Source organism: Sceloporus occidentalis, unplaced genomic scaffold, assembly GCF_023333645.1.
Source record: "Sceloporus occidentalis isolate IW3139 unplaced genomic scaffold, rSceOcc1.0.p SCAF_2, whole genome shotgun sequence".
Lineage (NCBI taxonomy): Eukaryota > Metazoa > Chordata > Lepidosauria > Squamata > Phrynosomatidae > Sceloporus > Sceloporus occidentalis.
In genome coordinates, this window is record NW_028316982.1 from 264,242,835 (window position 1) to 264,261,066 (window position 18,232).

General features: G+C 43.9%; 1 protein-coding gene across 20 annotated transcripts in view; it reads left to right on the forward strand.

Annotated features, from left to right (window-relative positions):
* Window positions 1-18,232, forward strand: part of DLG2 (discs large MAGUK scaffold protein 2) — a 1,248,672-nt gene that overhangs the window by 1,176,716 nt on the left and 53,724 nt on the right. For all 20 annotated transcript variants that reach the window (XM_089512900.1, XM_089512903.1, XM_089512905.1 and 17 more), the window contains 2 exons: window positions 11,496-11,672; window positions 16,776-16,851. In XM_089512900.1, coding sequence (XP_089369026.1) covers window positions 11,496-11,672; window positions 16,776-16,851 — 253 coding nt within the window. The remainder of the gene's footprint in view (window positions 1-11,495; window positions 11,673-16,775; window positions 16,852-18,232) is intronic.

An 18,232-nucleotide genomic window follows, 5' to 3' on the forward strand; every position in this document is an offset into this window, starting at 1 on the left:
TTTTTAAAAATCATTCAGAACAATTAGCAACCAATTGTTGCTAGAGTGTAACGCATAAAATATTAGAAGCAAATTAACTGAAGTCAAAAGCAATAATAGTTCCACTTATCAAATTTCATTTGGCATACTCTGCCCAATTCATTTTAAGAAGGATTCAAATCTTCTTTCAGAGCCAGCACTGTGTAGTGGTTTGGCGGTTGAACTGGGACTTTGGGAGACCAGGTGTGATCCCTGCTTCACCATAAAACCCACTGAGAGACATTGGGCAAGTTGAATTTTCTCAGCCCAAGAAGAAGGCAATAAATCTTGCTAAGAAAACTGTATGATAAGGTTGCCATAAATTGGAGTGAACTTGAAAGCACAATGACAACAAAGACCTTCAGGTTAACATTTATGTTTTTGCTTATCATTTGAATGACACAAATACCAAGTCCTATGTAAGGACCCAAACCAAATATTTTCCAGGAGTGAGGGGATTTTCCTGACCAGTCCTGGGATATCAATTTAATAACCAATTTGTTCAAAATTTGTTCATAAATATGTTGTACTAGAGCAAAAAATGTAATGTAGTTGATAGATGGTGTCCAAAACTTTGCTGTGGTCTTTGTTTTAGTCCCATTAGATGACACTGAAATTTAGATCCAAGCTTAGTTACTCTGATAAAAGTGCGGAGATTGGTATAGCGTAATAGAAGGACAGGCTGATAAACAAAGACTTTTAATTTTAGTATAGATTGGAGGGGTTCAGAAGAAGGTGTCAAAAGATGGCTAGTAGTATAGAAAACAAGTCTGACGGGGAAAAGTAAAAGGAGTTGAATGTGGTTAGGCTGGAGAACAGAAAGCCTCCCGACCTCTATTTAAAGACCTCCAAAGAAAGCGAGTCACCCAGCCTCTGTGGTAGTCTGTTCCACTTTCAAACAGTTCTTTACTGTAAGAACTGTTCAACAGAAAAGCATACTGCCTCAGTGGGTAGTAGACTCTCCTTTTTGGAGGTCTTTAAACAGAGGTTGGATAGCATTTTTCAGAACTGTTTTAGCAAAGTATTGCTGCATAGCAAGGGATTGGACTAAATGGCCCATCCAACTCTAAGGGTGCATCTAGACTGTAGAAATAATACAGTTTGACACCATTATTATTATTATTATTATTAACCTTTATTTATAAAACACTGTAAATTTACACAGCGCTGTACATACAATCTTTTTAATTGGACAGTTCCCTGCCCTCAGGCTTACAATCTACACCACTTTAAGACCTGTATCTCCAGCCTATGGAATCCTGAGATTTGTAGTTTTACAAAGTCTTTAGCCTTCTCTGGCAAAGACAACTGGGGCCTCAACGAAAAATCCCAGGATTCTGTATTAGGGAGCCATGGTAGTTAAAGTGGTATCAAATTGAGCTATTTCTACAGTGTAGATGCACCCTAAGATTCTATGATTCCTAGACTGAGGAAGGGAAGATGTTATAACCACTTCTCAAACACCTGAAAAATGGCAAATTAGAAGGTGGAAATGTTTTGTACTTTGACACACTGGAGAGTGGGACTAGATCTAGCTGGCTGGAGTTACAGAAAGGTAGGATTCAGTTGAACATTAGCAGAAATTTGTAGACCATAAAAGCTATTCATCAGTGGAGCCAATAACTTATTAGGACAGGTTCTCCAGTGCAAGAGGCCCCCCAAAAGAAGTGAGACAGCCAGCTACTTCAGGTAATCAAGACCTGGATTTACTCCATCAAGGAAAGGGATGAACTAGTTGTTGGCTCTCCTCTGTGTCCTGCAGTAGCTCACAGCAGAGTGCAGAAGCACAACCCAGTATGCAGTATTTGGCAATAAAGCAGTGACCAACCTGAAATAAAGCACAGACTCAGTTGATTTCTTCCAAAGTTCTTGGAGGCTTTTATCTTCCTGTTGCAAAATATATACAAAGTATATACAACAGAAGTTCTGACTTCTGTCAGCATACACTGTCTGCTACAATCCACTTCTCCTAAAAACTGACCAACCCACACCTGTCCTGGGTTGCAGAACCCTTATATACAGTGGTGATACCATAAGGGTTGACACCTGGTAAGAAACATACCCTTAGAAATTATTTTACCATTTCTTAAAGGGACATTTTACCCAACACTAGTTGAACTATTAAATCTGCTTTTCTTCACTTGTCTTCATCAGGACTGTTCCTGAGTTCTGGCCAATTTTCTATTCCTGTGCCATAATGATCATGATGACAATGACAGCTGCTTGGGAAAGTTTTGGATGACAAATTCCAGAATCCCTAGATCACTGGCTGGAGATTCTGGGAGCTGCAGTTCAAACATTTCTACTTAGTTGTCCATGCTGGCTTCGGATTCAAGGCATTTTAGTCCAGAAAACATGTGTTGATGATCACATTGAAAAATCTTTTGGACTATCTGTCTTTGATCCCATTTTGGTAGAAAGGCAGGACATAAGTGAAATAAATAAATAAATAAACCCCACTCCGAGAAAACCCAGCCAATCACCATGCTGGGAAAGTAACTTTGATAGCAGGCAGATAGATAGAATTCAAAGATATAGCTGTGTTATTCTGTAGAATCAGTATGTAGAGAGATCTTGCCGCACCTTTGAGACTAACCCCAGAGTCTGAGAAAGTAGTCTTAAGTCTATGAAAGCTCATGCTGCCAACATCTTTCTTTTGTTAGTCTCAAAGGTGCTACAAGGGAAGTAATAGTGCCACTGTATTCTGCTTTGGTCAGGCCCCACCTGGAATACTGTGTCTAGTTCTGGGCACCACAATTCAAAAAGGATGTGGAGAAACTGGAGTGCGTCCAAAGGAGGGCAACTAAAATGGTGATGGGTCTGGAAACCATTCCCTATGAGGACTGACTTAAGGAGCTGGGGATCTTTAGCCTGGAGAAGAGAAGGTTAAGAGGTGATACAATAGCCCTCTTTAAAGATTTGAAGGGATGTCATATTGAAGGGATGAGGACATATTGAGCAGGGAGCAAGCTTGTTTTCTTCTGCTCCAGAGAACAGGTCCCAGAACAATGGATGCAGGCTACAGGAAAAGAGATTCCACCTCAACATTAGGAGGAACTTCCTGACAGTAAGGGCTGTTCGACAGTGGAACAAACTCCCTCGGAGTGCAGTGGAGTCTCCTTCCTTAGAGGTCTTTAAGCAGATGCTGAATGGCCATCTGTCGGGGATGCTTTGATTGAGAGTTCCTACATGGCAGAATGGGGTTGGACTGGATGGCCCTTGTGGTCTCTTCTGACTCTATGATTCTATGATTCTAAGATCTCTCTACATACAGATAGATAGAAAGAGAAATCAGACATGTCTCCAGTAGTGGAAATTGTTCAGATGCTAATGGCACCCTACTATTTGGCAGAGCGTAGCTGGGCATCTATATAAATATCTCTCTCCATCCCAAGATGCCATGCTTATTGCAACCAATTATTGAATAAGAGATACTAAAAGTCCATTTTGGAAGACAGATTTCTGCCCTAAAGTGTACACAGGGCGAGCAAAGGTCATTTATTTCACTCACCTGCAGGCTGTCAAGAGGTGAGTTCATCCTCATTTTTCTCACTTTACTTTGGCAGCTTGAAATCCATCCACCCTTCAGGTATATCAGTTCCGGCAGCCTTACAGAAATAAAAGGATATTGGTGTGCTTGAATAACAATAGTGAATTACAGCATGAAGAAGTTTTTGAAACACTTCATCCTGTAAGGCAAGGGTGGGCAAAGTGCAGGCTTCATGCAGTCCACATAGGAGTGCTTTTGTGATCTCTGAAGCCTACAAGAATTTAAAAATAATTGCCCCAGATTCCTTCTTGGGAGCATAGGGGGCATCTATGCCTTATTCCCCACAGGCTAGTTTGGGCCTAGAAGATGCCTTTTGTTGAAAGAGAAAGTAAACTGGAAGGCACTTTTATTAAAATAGAAATCTCTGTGTCCCCTTATGGGCATTTTGGGCAAAAGAATATTGTGCGCAGCAGGTACAATTAAGGGTGCAAATGTCCAAAAACTCCTGGGGAGCTAATGAGCTTTCCACAATTGCCCACATGTGCTGTAAACCTGTATCTACCTGAAGATGCCTGTTGGCTCCAGTATCAATGGGGCAGCGTTATGTAGTGGTCTGAGCATTGGACTAGGACTCTGGAGACCAGATTCAAATATCAGCCATGGAAACCCACTGGGTGACCTTGGGCAAGTGTCACACTTGCCAGGCAGCAAAGGCAAACTCCCTCTGAACAAATCTTGCTAAAAATATGCTGTGATAGACATGCCTTAGAGTTACTATATGTTGGAAGGCACACAGCAACAACTTTAGAACTTCAGGTGTTGGATCCTATCCCCAGAATAAGCTTGGCACCTGAATTAAAACCTGGGATGGAATCACTGCCCCACTGGCATGGGAGCCAACAGTCATCCTGAGACCAACAACAGGGTGCTTCCTATTCAAGCATTTGGCTACAATCCATGACTGAAGCTGAAATGCTATCAGTGATGGGTCCCAGAACTTTTTAATTGATTTCTTTCACTACACTCTGCATAAGCAAGGGATCTAGGCATTTGAGATAACGTAGGCTTAACCACAGTGGAATAAGAACCTCTGCCTTGTGGTTTGTTTCAAAATATAGAAATCTTTTGGGACTACCATCTCCCACAGTGCCACAACTAATAGAGACACTGAAAATTACACTCCAAAAAAATTCAGAGACACAGCTGTGTTCATCTGGAATATCAGAATGCATATGGATCTTGCAGCACCTTTGAGAGTACCTGCGCGAAAGACGTTGTAGCATCAGTTTTTGGAGCTTTTCTCTGCTTCTGCAGATGCACTTTTCCAAGCTCTGCTTCTTACCATGCCACTTGGATGCATGGAGATGGAAGAGCCATGTGGGAAAAGCAATGACATGATTTTGTTCCATGCTTCTCCTTCCTAGCTGGAAGACAGTTACATGGAGAACAACCACACCACATGGGGAACAACTACACCACATTGATCATGAAATTAAGTTCATGCTTATGTTACTGGAGCAATGTGGGAACAAGTCATGGAAAACTAAGCTTTACGTCTCTGCCATTCATTGTGGTTCAGTCTTTTTATACTGGACAATCATCTCTCATAAGTACTTTCCTGACCTTTAACAGAAATACTTCAGAATGCCTCATTGGGCACAGACATGGTCTTTTCAGTGGTGGCTTAGCAATGGCTCTTTAGTTTGCATCCCAAAAGGGAGATTGCTCAAGAGTGAATGGCCCTGCTTCAGTTTAGCAATCCCATTGAGAGACATGTCAGTGAAGCTTTCAGTGAGAGCTTCAGATGGGGGTTTCAGCACCATGGTTAGTTCCATGGTTGCATAGTGAAAATGAAACAAGGGTCGCTCACACAAAGCAAGCATGTGAAGAGAGAATTGTCGCAATAATATGTGACAATTGCCTAAACAAGCAAGTGCAGATGGACAGTCTGACTGCCATAGGATCAATAACCGCAGTTTCTCTTACTCATGTCCAGAAGAAAAGGTCTCTGTAGGCATCTGGAGGTCCAGCATGACTCTATTGTCAGCTTCAGCAGGAATATTGCATTCACTATTATCCATGGTTCTCACTATCCTCAGTAAGGGGCTGTGCATACAGCCCCAAAGGGATGACAAGCAGCCACCCCTGTTTCAGCCAGATCGGGGCCGCAGCAACTGAACGTGATCTGGCCTTTGCAGGGCACAATAGCCCCATTACCATTGATTGGCAGCGCTCCTTTGATGCTATGTGATATGTACACAGCACCGGAGGAGTGCTGTGAAGCCATGTGCTGTGCACTGTGGTGTGCGGCATCACACCACCCTGGGGGCACAGCCGGAGTGTGCATCGTGAAGACACTACGTCCCACCACTGCCCCCAACCCAGCCTTTAAGGCAGTGTGCATAGGGCTTAAGTCTGGGGACATATCCACTGCAGATATGAAAGTCAGACTGTCCGTGTTTCTTAGCCTTCCGTCTAGGGCAACTAGCATCACAGCACTTTGTGATCCAACTCCTGGGATTATCAATACAGTGGGGTGGGCAGCATACATTAATGAAAAACTGTCCCTCATGACAAAATGTGCTCTTTAAAAAAACAAGAAGCAGTTTAAAAAACAGCCAGAGCAAACATCCCTAATTTTAGGGCCAAATCTCTCTTTAAATCGCATTGTTCTTCCATGCCAATTACACCCAAATTGAACACTTTGTATTCTTCTGAAATACATGGAAATTGTTTTGTTTTGTTTTGTTTTGTTTTCTGGAGGCTAAGCCTGTATGTATTTTTGCAGAATGTGTGTGTGAGTGAGTGTGGTATTTGAAAATGATCATCCCTTTCCTAAATAAGGGCTGGAAATCTAAATATACTTTTAGTTTGAACTGCCACTGACAACCAGCAGCTGTTGTTGGTTTCTTCTTGTTTAATAGTTCTACCTTGCAGTCAGACTCCAAGGAAGACATGATAATTTCCACTAGATTTCCACTAAACTCAACTAATTTTCCAGCATGGCTGGCACCACAGGGTAGACCCTGGCACTGTGTTACTTCAAAAACTAAAGCAATGTACTCAATATCAAAAGATGTCATGATAGTGTGTAATGAAATTAGTTCAGTCAATTTAAAACAATTTTTAAAAAAATTCAACACTCTGAAGGCTTATTAAAGAATTTAACAATTGAAATACTTTTAAAAGTTTAAAACCACATCCATGTACTGATTTTGATAAAACTGTTACCCCCTCCCCCCCTGATGACTTTTATAAAATAACATGTTTTAACTTGATATTTGACCTGACATTTGAAGTCACTGTTGGCAGCAATCAGGCTTTCAATGGGAGGGCATTGCAGGCACCATGGCATAGAAGGCCCTCCATACACAGCATATGCCCTCGAACATGTATATAAAACAAGCATTTTATATATATGTTGGTCTGCTTTTGAAGCATTGCTTTAGGAAATTCATAGCATGGTAAAATCCAAAGCATTAAATCCAATCCATACATTGGTTTGGGAAAAGCAGAGGCGGTCAGTTCACTTCAAAATGCAAGTATTTATATGTACGTACCTTTAAGTCACCTATCGACTTATGGCAGTCCCATGAATTTCATAAGGTTTGCTTAAGCAAGGAATACTCAAGGGTAGTTTTGCTAGTTTCTTCCACTGAAATATAGCCTACAGCACCTGGTTGTATCCCATCCAAGTACTAACCAGAAAGAAGCCTACTTAGCTTCCAAGGTCAGACAGGATCTGGTGCCTTTAGGATATATGTATTTTAACTAACTGTAATTTTAAATTTGTTGCTGTACTCCTGCCTCAATCTGCAAGCAGAGGCAGGATATATATAAATAAAAACTATTATTATTAGTAGTAGCAGTCGTAGTATCCTGTCTGCAATTTCCAGCTGGGTCAGACCCTAGCTGGCATGGCAGGGGGCAGGTGTTCACATGCCCACACACCACCTTGCCGTGGATCTGCTGCTGCTGCTGCATACCCCTTATCTGTCTCCAGCAACACATCCTCTCTGCACCCCATAAGGGCAGAAACAGAGCACCTGATTTCAACCGCAACCTCCTTCCAACATCATAAGCCATGGCAGGGACCTTCAGAGAAGATGCAACGATGGTGACTAGTAAGGCACATGCCAGCCCATCCACTCTGCTGACTGTCACAGCCAGTCTTTTTAGACTGGATTAAGGGCCTTTGGGGCTAGGATTGGGCGGGATCCACCAGATCCACATCCAGTCTGCCTAATCCCTGCCTGGGGGTAATGACTTGTGTCATCAGGATAGGACAATGCCAGGCCACAGGCGAGGGGGAGCATGGGCCTTTTGGCCCATGCAGACAGGACCCTTATAACCCATCAGACTTGAACAAAAGCATTGTGAAGACAATTTAGTCTTCCTCTTTAGCCAATATGGTATTCAGATTGGCTAATAGGTGACTTTGAGGAAGATGGAAAAACATAAGGGAATGCGAATGCAGATTTCTTTATTTATTTTATATGCTGCCTTTCTCCCAGAATGGGACTCAAGGTGGATCACAGATAAGAATCAGTTGTCTGAAATTCTGAAAAACACCAATTCAAAACTGTAAAATTTTGTTGTAGACTCCATTTTTTGAGTTGGGTTGCTGATCTGGCATATTTCTCCAATTGAAGAGATTATACTTCTCACCCAGTTAAATGGTCTGTAAATTGGTTTTGTTTTAAATGAACCATTTTTGGTTATCTTGGTCATGTAACTAGAATAGTCTAGCCCATCTGGTGTCTTGACCATGGAACACCCACGACATTGTTAAATAGTGGAATTCAAAGCCATCATTTTCATTTGAAAAGACCTGCTAAAAATAGTATTTCCCTTCCTTGCCTAATTTAATCCTAGATGGGTGTTCCCATGGCTTTTCAAATTATTTTGCCATACAGTTGCAATAAACCATAAAACAGCAACAACTGTGATAATGACCATTTTGCAAATGTTCATTTCATTAGCACTAGTATCCTGCTGTGGCATTGGATTTTTTTTTCTGCCTACCCCTAATGATGCTGTAAGAGCTCTGTGCCACTGAACAGCACTAGATGAAGATTAATAGTAGACAATCATTCATAAAACATTGCTCTATTAAAAACAGACTCAGAGGTTTCACTCCAACCAAGAGGAATAGTGTGTGTTTTTCTCACAAAACACACACACATTCTCATTTTTAAAAAAAAACAACCTGGAAAGTACCTCATGATGCAATCCTATAGAGCAGGGGTCGGCAACCTATGGCCCGTGGGCCAGATCCGGCCTGGCGAGGCCTTGGGACCAGCCCCAGACCGCTCCTGCTGCCAATTGCCATGCCCTCGCTGCCCTCCTCCTCCTCCACCACACATGGCCGCGCGGAGGAAGAGGAGGACAGCGAGGGCTGGAGTGGAGGAGGCGAAGGTGCAGGCAGCACCTCCTGCACACAGCCGCACCACCCTCCCCACCTCCCCACAGCCTCCTCCCTCCTTCTCAGCCTCTGTGGAAGCCAAAGCCTCCGCAGAGGCCTGGAAGGAGTGCAGGGGGCCGCCGAGATTGCCGAGATCACAGGCGGCCTCCTCCCTCCTTCCCGACGTCTGTGAAGTCCGAAGCCTCCGTAGAGGCCTGGAAGGAGCACAGGGGGCTGCCGCGATCACCCCGATTGTGGGCAGCCTCCTCCCTCCTTCCCGGCCTCTGAAAGGCCGAAGCCCCTGCAGAGGCCGAGAAGGAGCCCGCGGAGGCGGCCTGCCGCTCCGGGGCTCCGTTGCGGCCCATGCAGCCCTAAGCCTCCCTCCGGAGAGAGAGGCCTGGGGCTACAAGTGCCGTGGAGGAGCCCAGGAGGAGGCCTGGCCAAGCCCTTCCCTTCGACCGAAAGGGCCCCTTGGAGCATTTCGGCCGAAGGGAAGAGCCGAAGGGAAGGGCCTGGGACAGGTGCCCAAGCCCTTCCCTTCGGCCTCCCTTCCCTTCGGTCCAAAAGGGCCCCTTGGAGCCCTTTCAGCTGAAGGGAAGAGCCGAATGGAAGGGCCTGGGACGGGTGCCCAAGCCCTTCCCTTTGGCCTCCCTCCCCTTCGGCCGAAAGGGCCCTTTGGAGCCCATTCAGCCAAAGGGAAGAGTCGAAGGGAAGGGCCTGGGACGGGTGCCCAAGCCCTTCCCTTCGGCCTCCCTCCCCTTTGGCCGAAAGGGCCCCTTGGAGCCCGTTCGGCCGAAGGAAGGGACCGAGGAGGAGAGGGCGGGCACACGCCTCCTCCTCCCCGTGGGGCTTCGGCAGACATGAGCTGTCCTTCGGAGGACACCTCAGGCTTGGCAAAGCCCCGAGGAAAGGAGCAGGGGCCGCCGGCCTCGTCCTCCTCCTCCTCTCCACGGGGCTTCGGCAGACCTGAGGTGTCCTTCGGAGGACACCTCAGGCCTGGCGAAGCCCCGAGGAAAGGAACAGGGGCCGCACGCCTGTTGCTCCTGCCCCTCACGGGCCCTTACTAGTCCCCAGCTGTCTCTGAGGACACACTGTGCATTGGGACCACTGCAAAGTGGCCATACTGTAGTCATCCTTTGTGCAATGGTCCTGGAGACGTAGCTCCATCTGTGCTCCCTTCCTGAGAATATGAGCATTGTGCAACATCATGATTCAGCTCTACTTGATCATAGGTCAGTTTACCATGACATAAATCTCTGCCAGGACACTAGGTGAACTATCTAGCAAGACCTAATAAATACAAATCAATCCTTTCTGTATCACTGGGCAGCTGTTAACATTTGGCCATGATGCTAATAGCCATCTGCCTGGTGGCAGAGGCCATGTTCACTACAACTATCTACAAGGCATGAAAGCAATAGCCTTCCCTCTGTGTTGCTTCTCAGAGATATACCACATGTGAACCAAGATTTCATTACTGTCTAATCCACCTTTCATCTCATTTAAATTCATCATCCTGTGGCAGCTGGTGGCCTCTATGTCTGCAGAATGTTGAATTTGCTTTGGGTTTTAGACTGAACTTTAAAAGAGATCCATGTTCTGAATCCTGTCCTGAAAATAGGTTAGAACATGGGGCAGCTTGTGTAAAGTGCATATTAAATTCAAGATGATATCACTTACTCACTGACCTGCCACTATGGACCACAACCATGTCTTCTGATGGTTAAGTATTTCCTTCTGGCTCTTGTGAATCTCCACTTAATTTAATACTGTGAGGGGATCCACAGTATTAGAAATACAGAGCAATCTCAGCTTCAAACAAGAGGTCCAAAGGTTTCACTGAGCAGCATGCATTTTAGAGGTAAATACATTAATCCTTTTGGTCTAGAAGAATTAGCAGAATTTACATACAGGTGGATTCACCTTTCAACAATTGATCCAATGGCTCTGCTTTAGTGGAGATGACCAATAGCTGAGTAGCAGAACACCCTTGACTATAGTTTAGGGGTATTAATTTATTTACTGAATATATATCCTACTGCACTTCCAAGATGGGATTCAAGGCAACTACGTGGTAGAGCAATGGGAATGTGTGTTTGTGTAAAAATATTACTCTCCTGATTAATCATAGAATCATACAGTTGGAAAGGACTACAAAGGCCATTTACTCAAGCCCCCTACCATGGAGGAATAGACATCTAAAGTATTCCTGAGCGATGGCCATCCAACCTCTCCTTAAAATAATAGAGTCCAGCACCTTCTGTCAAACCCCACTTACAGTCAAGAAGTTCTTTCTAATGCTTAGGTGGATTCTTTTTTCGTGTAATTTGAATCCATTAATTCATGTTGGGTCTCTGGAGTAAAAAAACCAAGCTTGCTCCATCTTCTACATGACATCCCCTCAAGATGTTTAAAGATGGCAATCATATGACTTCAGTTTACTTTTTTCCAAGCTGAGAGCAAGAGCTCTTCTTTAACATGTGGTTGAATTTAAAGTCACTATCTGCAGAAAAAAAGGATAGCTGAGTAAATGTTGCCACATTTGGGATCCTTAACCATAGTATCTCTCTTTTCTTCTCCCAGAGCCATGTTTGACTACGACAAAAGCAAGGACAGTGGTCTTCCAAGCCAAGGACTCAGCTTCAAGTATGGAGACATCCTCCATGTTATCAACGCTTCTGATGATGAATGGTGGCAGGCAAGAAGAGTTATGCTGGAGGGGGACAGCGAAGAGATGGGCGTCATACCCAGCAAAAGGAGGTACAGTGTTAGATTTTCTCTAGTCTTGAAGGCACACAACAACAACATAAAATGGCAAAATCAGGGTTTGTTTTTTGGTGTGTGTGTGTGTAAATATTTCCAAACCATGGTTGGTTGAATCTGTGGATGCAAAATCCATGGATACAGAGATATGTGCTATCAGCTCAATGATTAAAGGTGTGATTTGTCTTAGCACTGGGGCTACACACAAGCTCTCCAGGACTGTTTCTGGAATCCTTCAACCTCTCTAGGTTCTTTTTGTTGTTGGTGGCTTGGAGGTCATTTTTGGCAGTCTACATAGCCCCCTGGTCGACTATGTCCATCTAAGGCATTTTTCAGACCCATGCAAAGAAGCAAGCAAGTTCCTCACTTATTGGTAGTTGGTGCTGCGTCTGCCTGAATCTGCACTGCAGAAATAATGCAGTTTGACCATGCTTTGACTGCCATGGCTCAATGCTATGGAATTCTGGGAATTGTGGTCTTGTGAGATATCTATCCTTTCTCTATCAGGGAGCTCTGGTGCCATAACAAACTAGAAATTCCAGGATTCCAAAGGATAGAGCCATGCCAATTCAAGCAGCATCAAACTGCATTATTTCTACAGTGCAAATTAGACTTTTTTGTCATCACAAGGACCTACCACTGTGATATCACATAGGTTTTTCCTTTGGTCCCATGTTTTTGGCCCAAAATCATGGGGAATCAGATGCTGCTATCCTGGCAATCCTAGCTGTGGGCATCCATACACATCAGATACCAATATTGGTGCTCCAGATTATCCTCCTAACAGTCAGCTTCCAGATATATCAAGTTTGAAAAGCCTTTCTATTCCTCTCCCCCCTTTTCGTTTAAATGCCAGAAGTCTACCGAGGGAAATGTCCTTAAAATAATGTTCAAGGGCAAGGAACCAGCAATCTTGCCCATTGCAAACCCCCCTCTGGACACGAAAGTCATGTTACATCTTGTTATTCCGCCTGGGTTGTCAGTAGGACATGTTTATCCACTCGACTGAGTTTTCCTTTTAGACGGGAAACGTTGAGCAAGATAACTTTTTCAACATCCCTCAAGATTTTAATCCTTGGTTTTTAATGTACAAACTGGGTTTGTTAGCTTTATCTGAAGTGAGTGCTTTGAGTATGCTTTCCTAACTCAAAGGGAAAAGATAAAGATAGGGTATAAATTGATATGCACAAACATGTCCCTTTCTTGATTTCTTTTCCTGTCTTGGAAATAGCAGGAACATTTTCACAGTCAGAATAATAATGTCCAAGCAAGCCACACTTTGCAGACATCTCTGCATGGTATTGTGTTCCTTGCAGCAAAATTTGCTTATCCTAAGATGAACCTAGAGTTATAGTTTTAGTTTGAAACTTGTTTTGTTCAAAAAGACAATTAATTGTCCTTCTGCCCACCTACTTAGGCCTATGTACATGTTGTTAACTTTGTAATAAAGTGAGGTGAAATATTTGGCAGGAAAAATCTGATAGAGTGAGAGTTAAATAAAAGCAAAGTGGCAGATGAAGGGATGGAGTCTTGAGGAAACAGCAGCGCTGGAAAGAATTTTCAAAAGTATTAAGAAACTGGGTGAAAAAACTGTGGGGGTTTTCCCCTTTAGCACTGAAAAACCCTGATGAGAATAACTCTGTGCTGATAAAGAGTCTTTGGAGTTTGGGACATATTCTGCACAAAATTTGCACAATATTTCAATATTAAAGCGGTGTCAAACTGTATTATTGTTGCAGTCCAGATTAGACTAGAGAGAGCTCAAACAAGAGTTTGGAGTAGGTTAGAACTGTCAAGAAAATGCCTGTACTGCAGCCACTCACTCAAAACCATAAAGTTGCGAGTTCAAGACCAGCAAAGGGGCTCAAGCTTGACTCAGGCTTGCATCCTTCCAAGGAGGTCGCTAAAATGAGTACCCAGTCTGTTGGGGGCAAATTAGCTTACAGTTGCTTAGGCGGTATGAAGTGGTATATAAATGAAGCTTGTTTGTTTTGTTTTGTTTGTTTGTTTTATTCTGGAAGCAGGCACAAGGGGCTGTTATCTGGGTAAATGGTTCAGAGTTCAGGGGGGAAAAACTGGACTTACAGGGTCATATGGCAGCCCAGAACCAGTGATAAAACTTTTTCAGCAGCTGTACAGGTATCAAAATGCTTTTCCTAACATTCCTCTTTTTTAACCCCAATGAATCAAGTTGTCTCACAGCACAATAGCCTCAGTTAGGTCATTCTGGCTACTGGTGAGAGGCCAGGCCTGATTTGCTGCTGGACTGATTTATTTGTCTTTTTGGTGGTCCATGGTATCCACAGAAGTCTCTAACACAACATTTCAAATGAGTTCATTCTCTTCTCTTCTGGTCAGCTTTATTCTCTGTGCAGTTTTCTCAGGCCCATTACAGACGGGCCTCTAAGTACATGCTGAGCACGTACTAGGGTTAGGAAGCCGCAGCGCTTCCACACACCCTCAACCCTAGTACGTGCTCAGCACGTACAAAATGGCGGCGGCCGTTCCACACAGCCGCCGCCATGACTACGTCACGACCGCATTGCCTCCAAACGAGGCGGTGCGGTTGTGAGGTAGTGGGGCCGTGTGAGGGCGCCTAGTGTGCCCTTTCCGCGGCCCCAGAAGGAGCTCCGTTTCGGAGCTCCTTCCAGCTTTGCGTCGCTGGGTGCAGCCTTTAGATGGCTGCGCCAGCGACGCAAAGGAGAAAGGGGCCAAGCAGCCCTCCTCCTCCCCGCCATCACCGGGTGTTCTTGGGGCTTGAAGCCCCAAGGACACCCCTTTCCAGGCCGCAGGGAAGCGGCCTTTTGCCGCTTCCCAGCGGCCTGAAAAGCAGAGGATCGAGGCCTTGGAGGCTGCTGTTCTGGCAGCTGAGGCCCCGATACACCGGGGAAAGGAGCGCCTACAGGCTGCCCCAGAGGGGCGGTCTGTAATGCGCCTCAGTCATTTATAGAAATGGTTCTTTTACATTGTGCAGCATATTATAAGAGGCAAGTTTTCCACAGACATTGGGTTAGCTCAGGAGCATTGTCTGAGATGTCTCATGTTTTTTTGCCAAGAAAGTCTTTCACATCTTTTCCAAATTAATCCAACAGGCTCTTGAAAGAATTTGATCATCAAAACCTACCTCAGCAGTCAGATTAGCTCTTGGAATGGCTACTGCTCCTAATGCTAAGAGGATTTTCCTATTGTAAATAAATTGATCCACATAATAATGATGATAATAGTTGTTGTTGTTGTTGATATACTCTTCCCACCAAGCATTCTTTCCTCTTCCCCTGAAATGACAGGGTTACCATAACCCAGGAGCTCTGTTTAAAGCAATTTTTAAACACAAATTGGTTTTCGATTGTATGCAGTGAATTAGTTATAATAGAACATGAAGCAGCTTTCTGAGATTAGCAGAGGGACAAAATGCAAATTAATATTAGCCTGCAGTAATAATTTTAGAGGCTGTATTTAGTTGTGAACTTATTGTTTTTTTGTCCTCAATAGGCCCTGGGATTTTTCCCTCCTGTTTAGGAGATTACACAGCCTTGAGTCTTCACTCCTCCTCTATGCCACTGCCACCCTAGGTCTTTTTCAATATAGAGTTTAATCAGCAAGTTTTAAAATTAAAAAATTTTCCCCGTAGCTTCAAAATCACACATTGAATACAAAAACTGCATTTCAGCCATTTCCATGTGTGCATGCTGCTTTCTCAGGGAAGGGGGGAATAATTTATTCCAAAGTTCAGTGGTAACTATAGAAACCTCAAGCTCAACGTGCTGCAGCTGGCACATTAAAAACGAGCAGAAACTCTGGGGAAAAAACACAGATGTATTTATTTTATTGCTTCTTGAAGGGAATGTTCTCCCAATCATTTTGTTCCACTGTAATTAACCTATGATGTTGTCATACTTGCTCCTTCAAACAAAAATAACCATTCCATCCTTAAGCAACCTTTGAAAGAGGCTGCTGAGTTGCTTCTGAAATAACTGTATTGGTCTGTTTCATTTTGTGGCTCTTGAAGCCCCCCATCCCAGTCTCCCAAAGCCTCCCATTTTTAAAAATGGTGCAATTCTCAGGCCATTTGTGCTCCCAAATCATGGAGAAAACACCCCCAAACATATGTAAATACCCCCACCTCATTCCCATACCTAGCCCAGAACTGTGGACTACCTTCAAATACCTCTGGTTTCCTCTGCAATCCATCTCAAAATGGTGACAGAATGTGCCATGTGTGCTTCTAGGCTATTTGTGCTCCCATCCCAGTCTCCCAAAGCCCCCCGTTTTTTTTAAAATGGTGCAATTGTAGGTCTGAGCAAATGTGATTGTATCAGAGGGCTAGGGCCACTACTACCACCACATCCCACATTGCCAGCCAAGCAGCCCCCAGGCAGAGCTTTGCTGGTGACGTTGCTTCAGGTGAGGTCAAAATTGGATGTGATCAATGAAGAATGCTCCCCCCCCCCCATTGTTGATCACATGTCTGGGCATCCCATTCTCATCTCACCAGAACATCACCAAGGAGCTGTTTGATCTACAAGGCAATGGTGAGAGTGGACCCGAAAAGGACAAGAAAGTGGTGCCAGTGTGCTTTCACCCCAGTTGGCCATTTAGACAGCAAGACAGCTTTGCATCACTTTCTTATCAGTATGTATGGTGTTCATGTAGTAAGGCTAAAGCACAAAATACTCCAGACTGCACCCCAGTTATTTTGGCTGATGTAGACATGATCCTTGCTTGCAGCAACTGAAATAAGCTGAGGTCAAAAGAGAAAAGTGGGAGGAGGAGAGAGAAACTGGGACAGTTGGGCTAACAGAGAGGAACTGTCTCTGCCAAATCGGGACATTTGGAGATGCTGGACTAGTTTTTCATTCCTATAGTTTCCATTGTATTTTTATTTTGTTAGTATTTACATATTCAGTTTGGCTGGCTTTTATTGTTGTATTTTTGTATTTTTCTTACATTATTGTTATGTTTTTAAATGGTTATTACATTATCTATGGAAGATCTTTTGTAGATGGCTAAAATATTTTTCTTTCTTTCTGTCTTACTCTCTCTCTCTCTCTCTCTCTCTCTCTCTCTCTCTCTCTCCTTCTTTCTTTCTTTCTTTTTCAGGGTTGAAAGGAAAGAGCGAGCACGTTTAAAGACAGTGAAGTTTAATTCGAAACCAGGTGTGATCGATGCAAAAGGGGTACGTAAAAGTGTAGTGAATTCTCCCAGAACTGAAGGTTTGTACAGCTATGTGCACTTCAGACTTGGCCATCATGAAAGGAAAATAAGAATGGGTCGTATGGTCAAGATAATGTGGAGGGAAAATGAAAAACATGAGCTAAGATGATGTTTTGTAGTGAAGGTAAGAAAGGGTTTTGAACAAAGGAAGAAGAAAGAGGTATTGCTTCATAGAAGAGTAAAAGATTTAGCATTTCTGTTAATTCTGGTAGTGGGTCATAAACAGCTTAACTGATGTTTCATTTAGCACCAATAACATGCTTAATAGTCTATAATTTATTCATTTAAAATATATCTAATCTGCCTTGCCGGGAATTGCTCAAGAAATTGCTTACTTTTTAAAAATATGCATAATTTACTAGCAAGATACAGTAAAGCAATCAGAAGCATGTGAATATATCTGTTTGAAAGACTCCTGTCTGAGACAAATAGAACCCAAGGATAGAGAAATGTGTGGTCCTTCAGATAAGGAGCCCTGGTGGCACAGTGGTTAAAGGCCTGTACTGCAGCCACAAAGTTGTGAGTTCGATCTCAGGGCCACAAGGTTGACTCAGCCTTCCATCCTTTTGTAGGTTGATAAAATGAGTACCCAGCTTGTTGGGGGCAATTGGCTTACAGATTGTAAACCGCTTAGAGAGTGCTTAGTTCACTGATAAGAAATGTAAATGCTAAATGCTACATGGGGCTGCAATTCATGGGACTGCAATTCCCATCAGCCCCAGGCAGCAAAGAGATCGGTGAAAGACTATGCAGCTAAACAGACAACTGTAAAGGGGCAGCTTAACACTACCCCTTTGAGCACTAGATCAGGGCTGCGGTAACCGCATGCCACAGCTCCAATCCGGCATTTTTCCAGCACAAAAAAGATGCGGTAAAATGCTGCTCCTTTTTGTGCCAGAAAAAGGTGCCTCTTTCACTGCCACTGTAGCTCCTCTCCACTCCTGTGGTGTGCTGCATATAATCACTGCACTGCAGGAGCATTCACACACTGCTTGCCATCTGGTCAGGTGGGCGGCATGACTCCAACATGTAGTTGCCATGCCCCCACACCACCCCCATGCTGGCTCTTATTGCTGGCCTGTTTTGCTCCTATGGGAGCAACAATCCAACAACATATAGAGGGGCCACATCTCCTGTCAGCCTTTCTGCTACTCCAAAGGCCTTTCTGATAAGCGAAGCTTTTGCCTCAGACTAATTATAAGGAAAATTGGTTGAGTTTTTCTTTTACCCTTCTGAGGCTAAACTCAAAACAAGTCTGGAAAAACTGCATCTGAGCAGAAAATGGGTACATTAGTGAAAACATCAACCTGCATCAACACTTGGCAGTCTTTGGCTACTGGTTT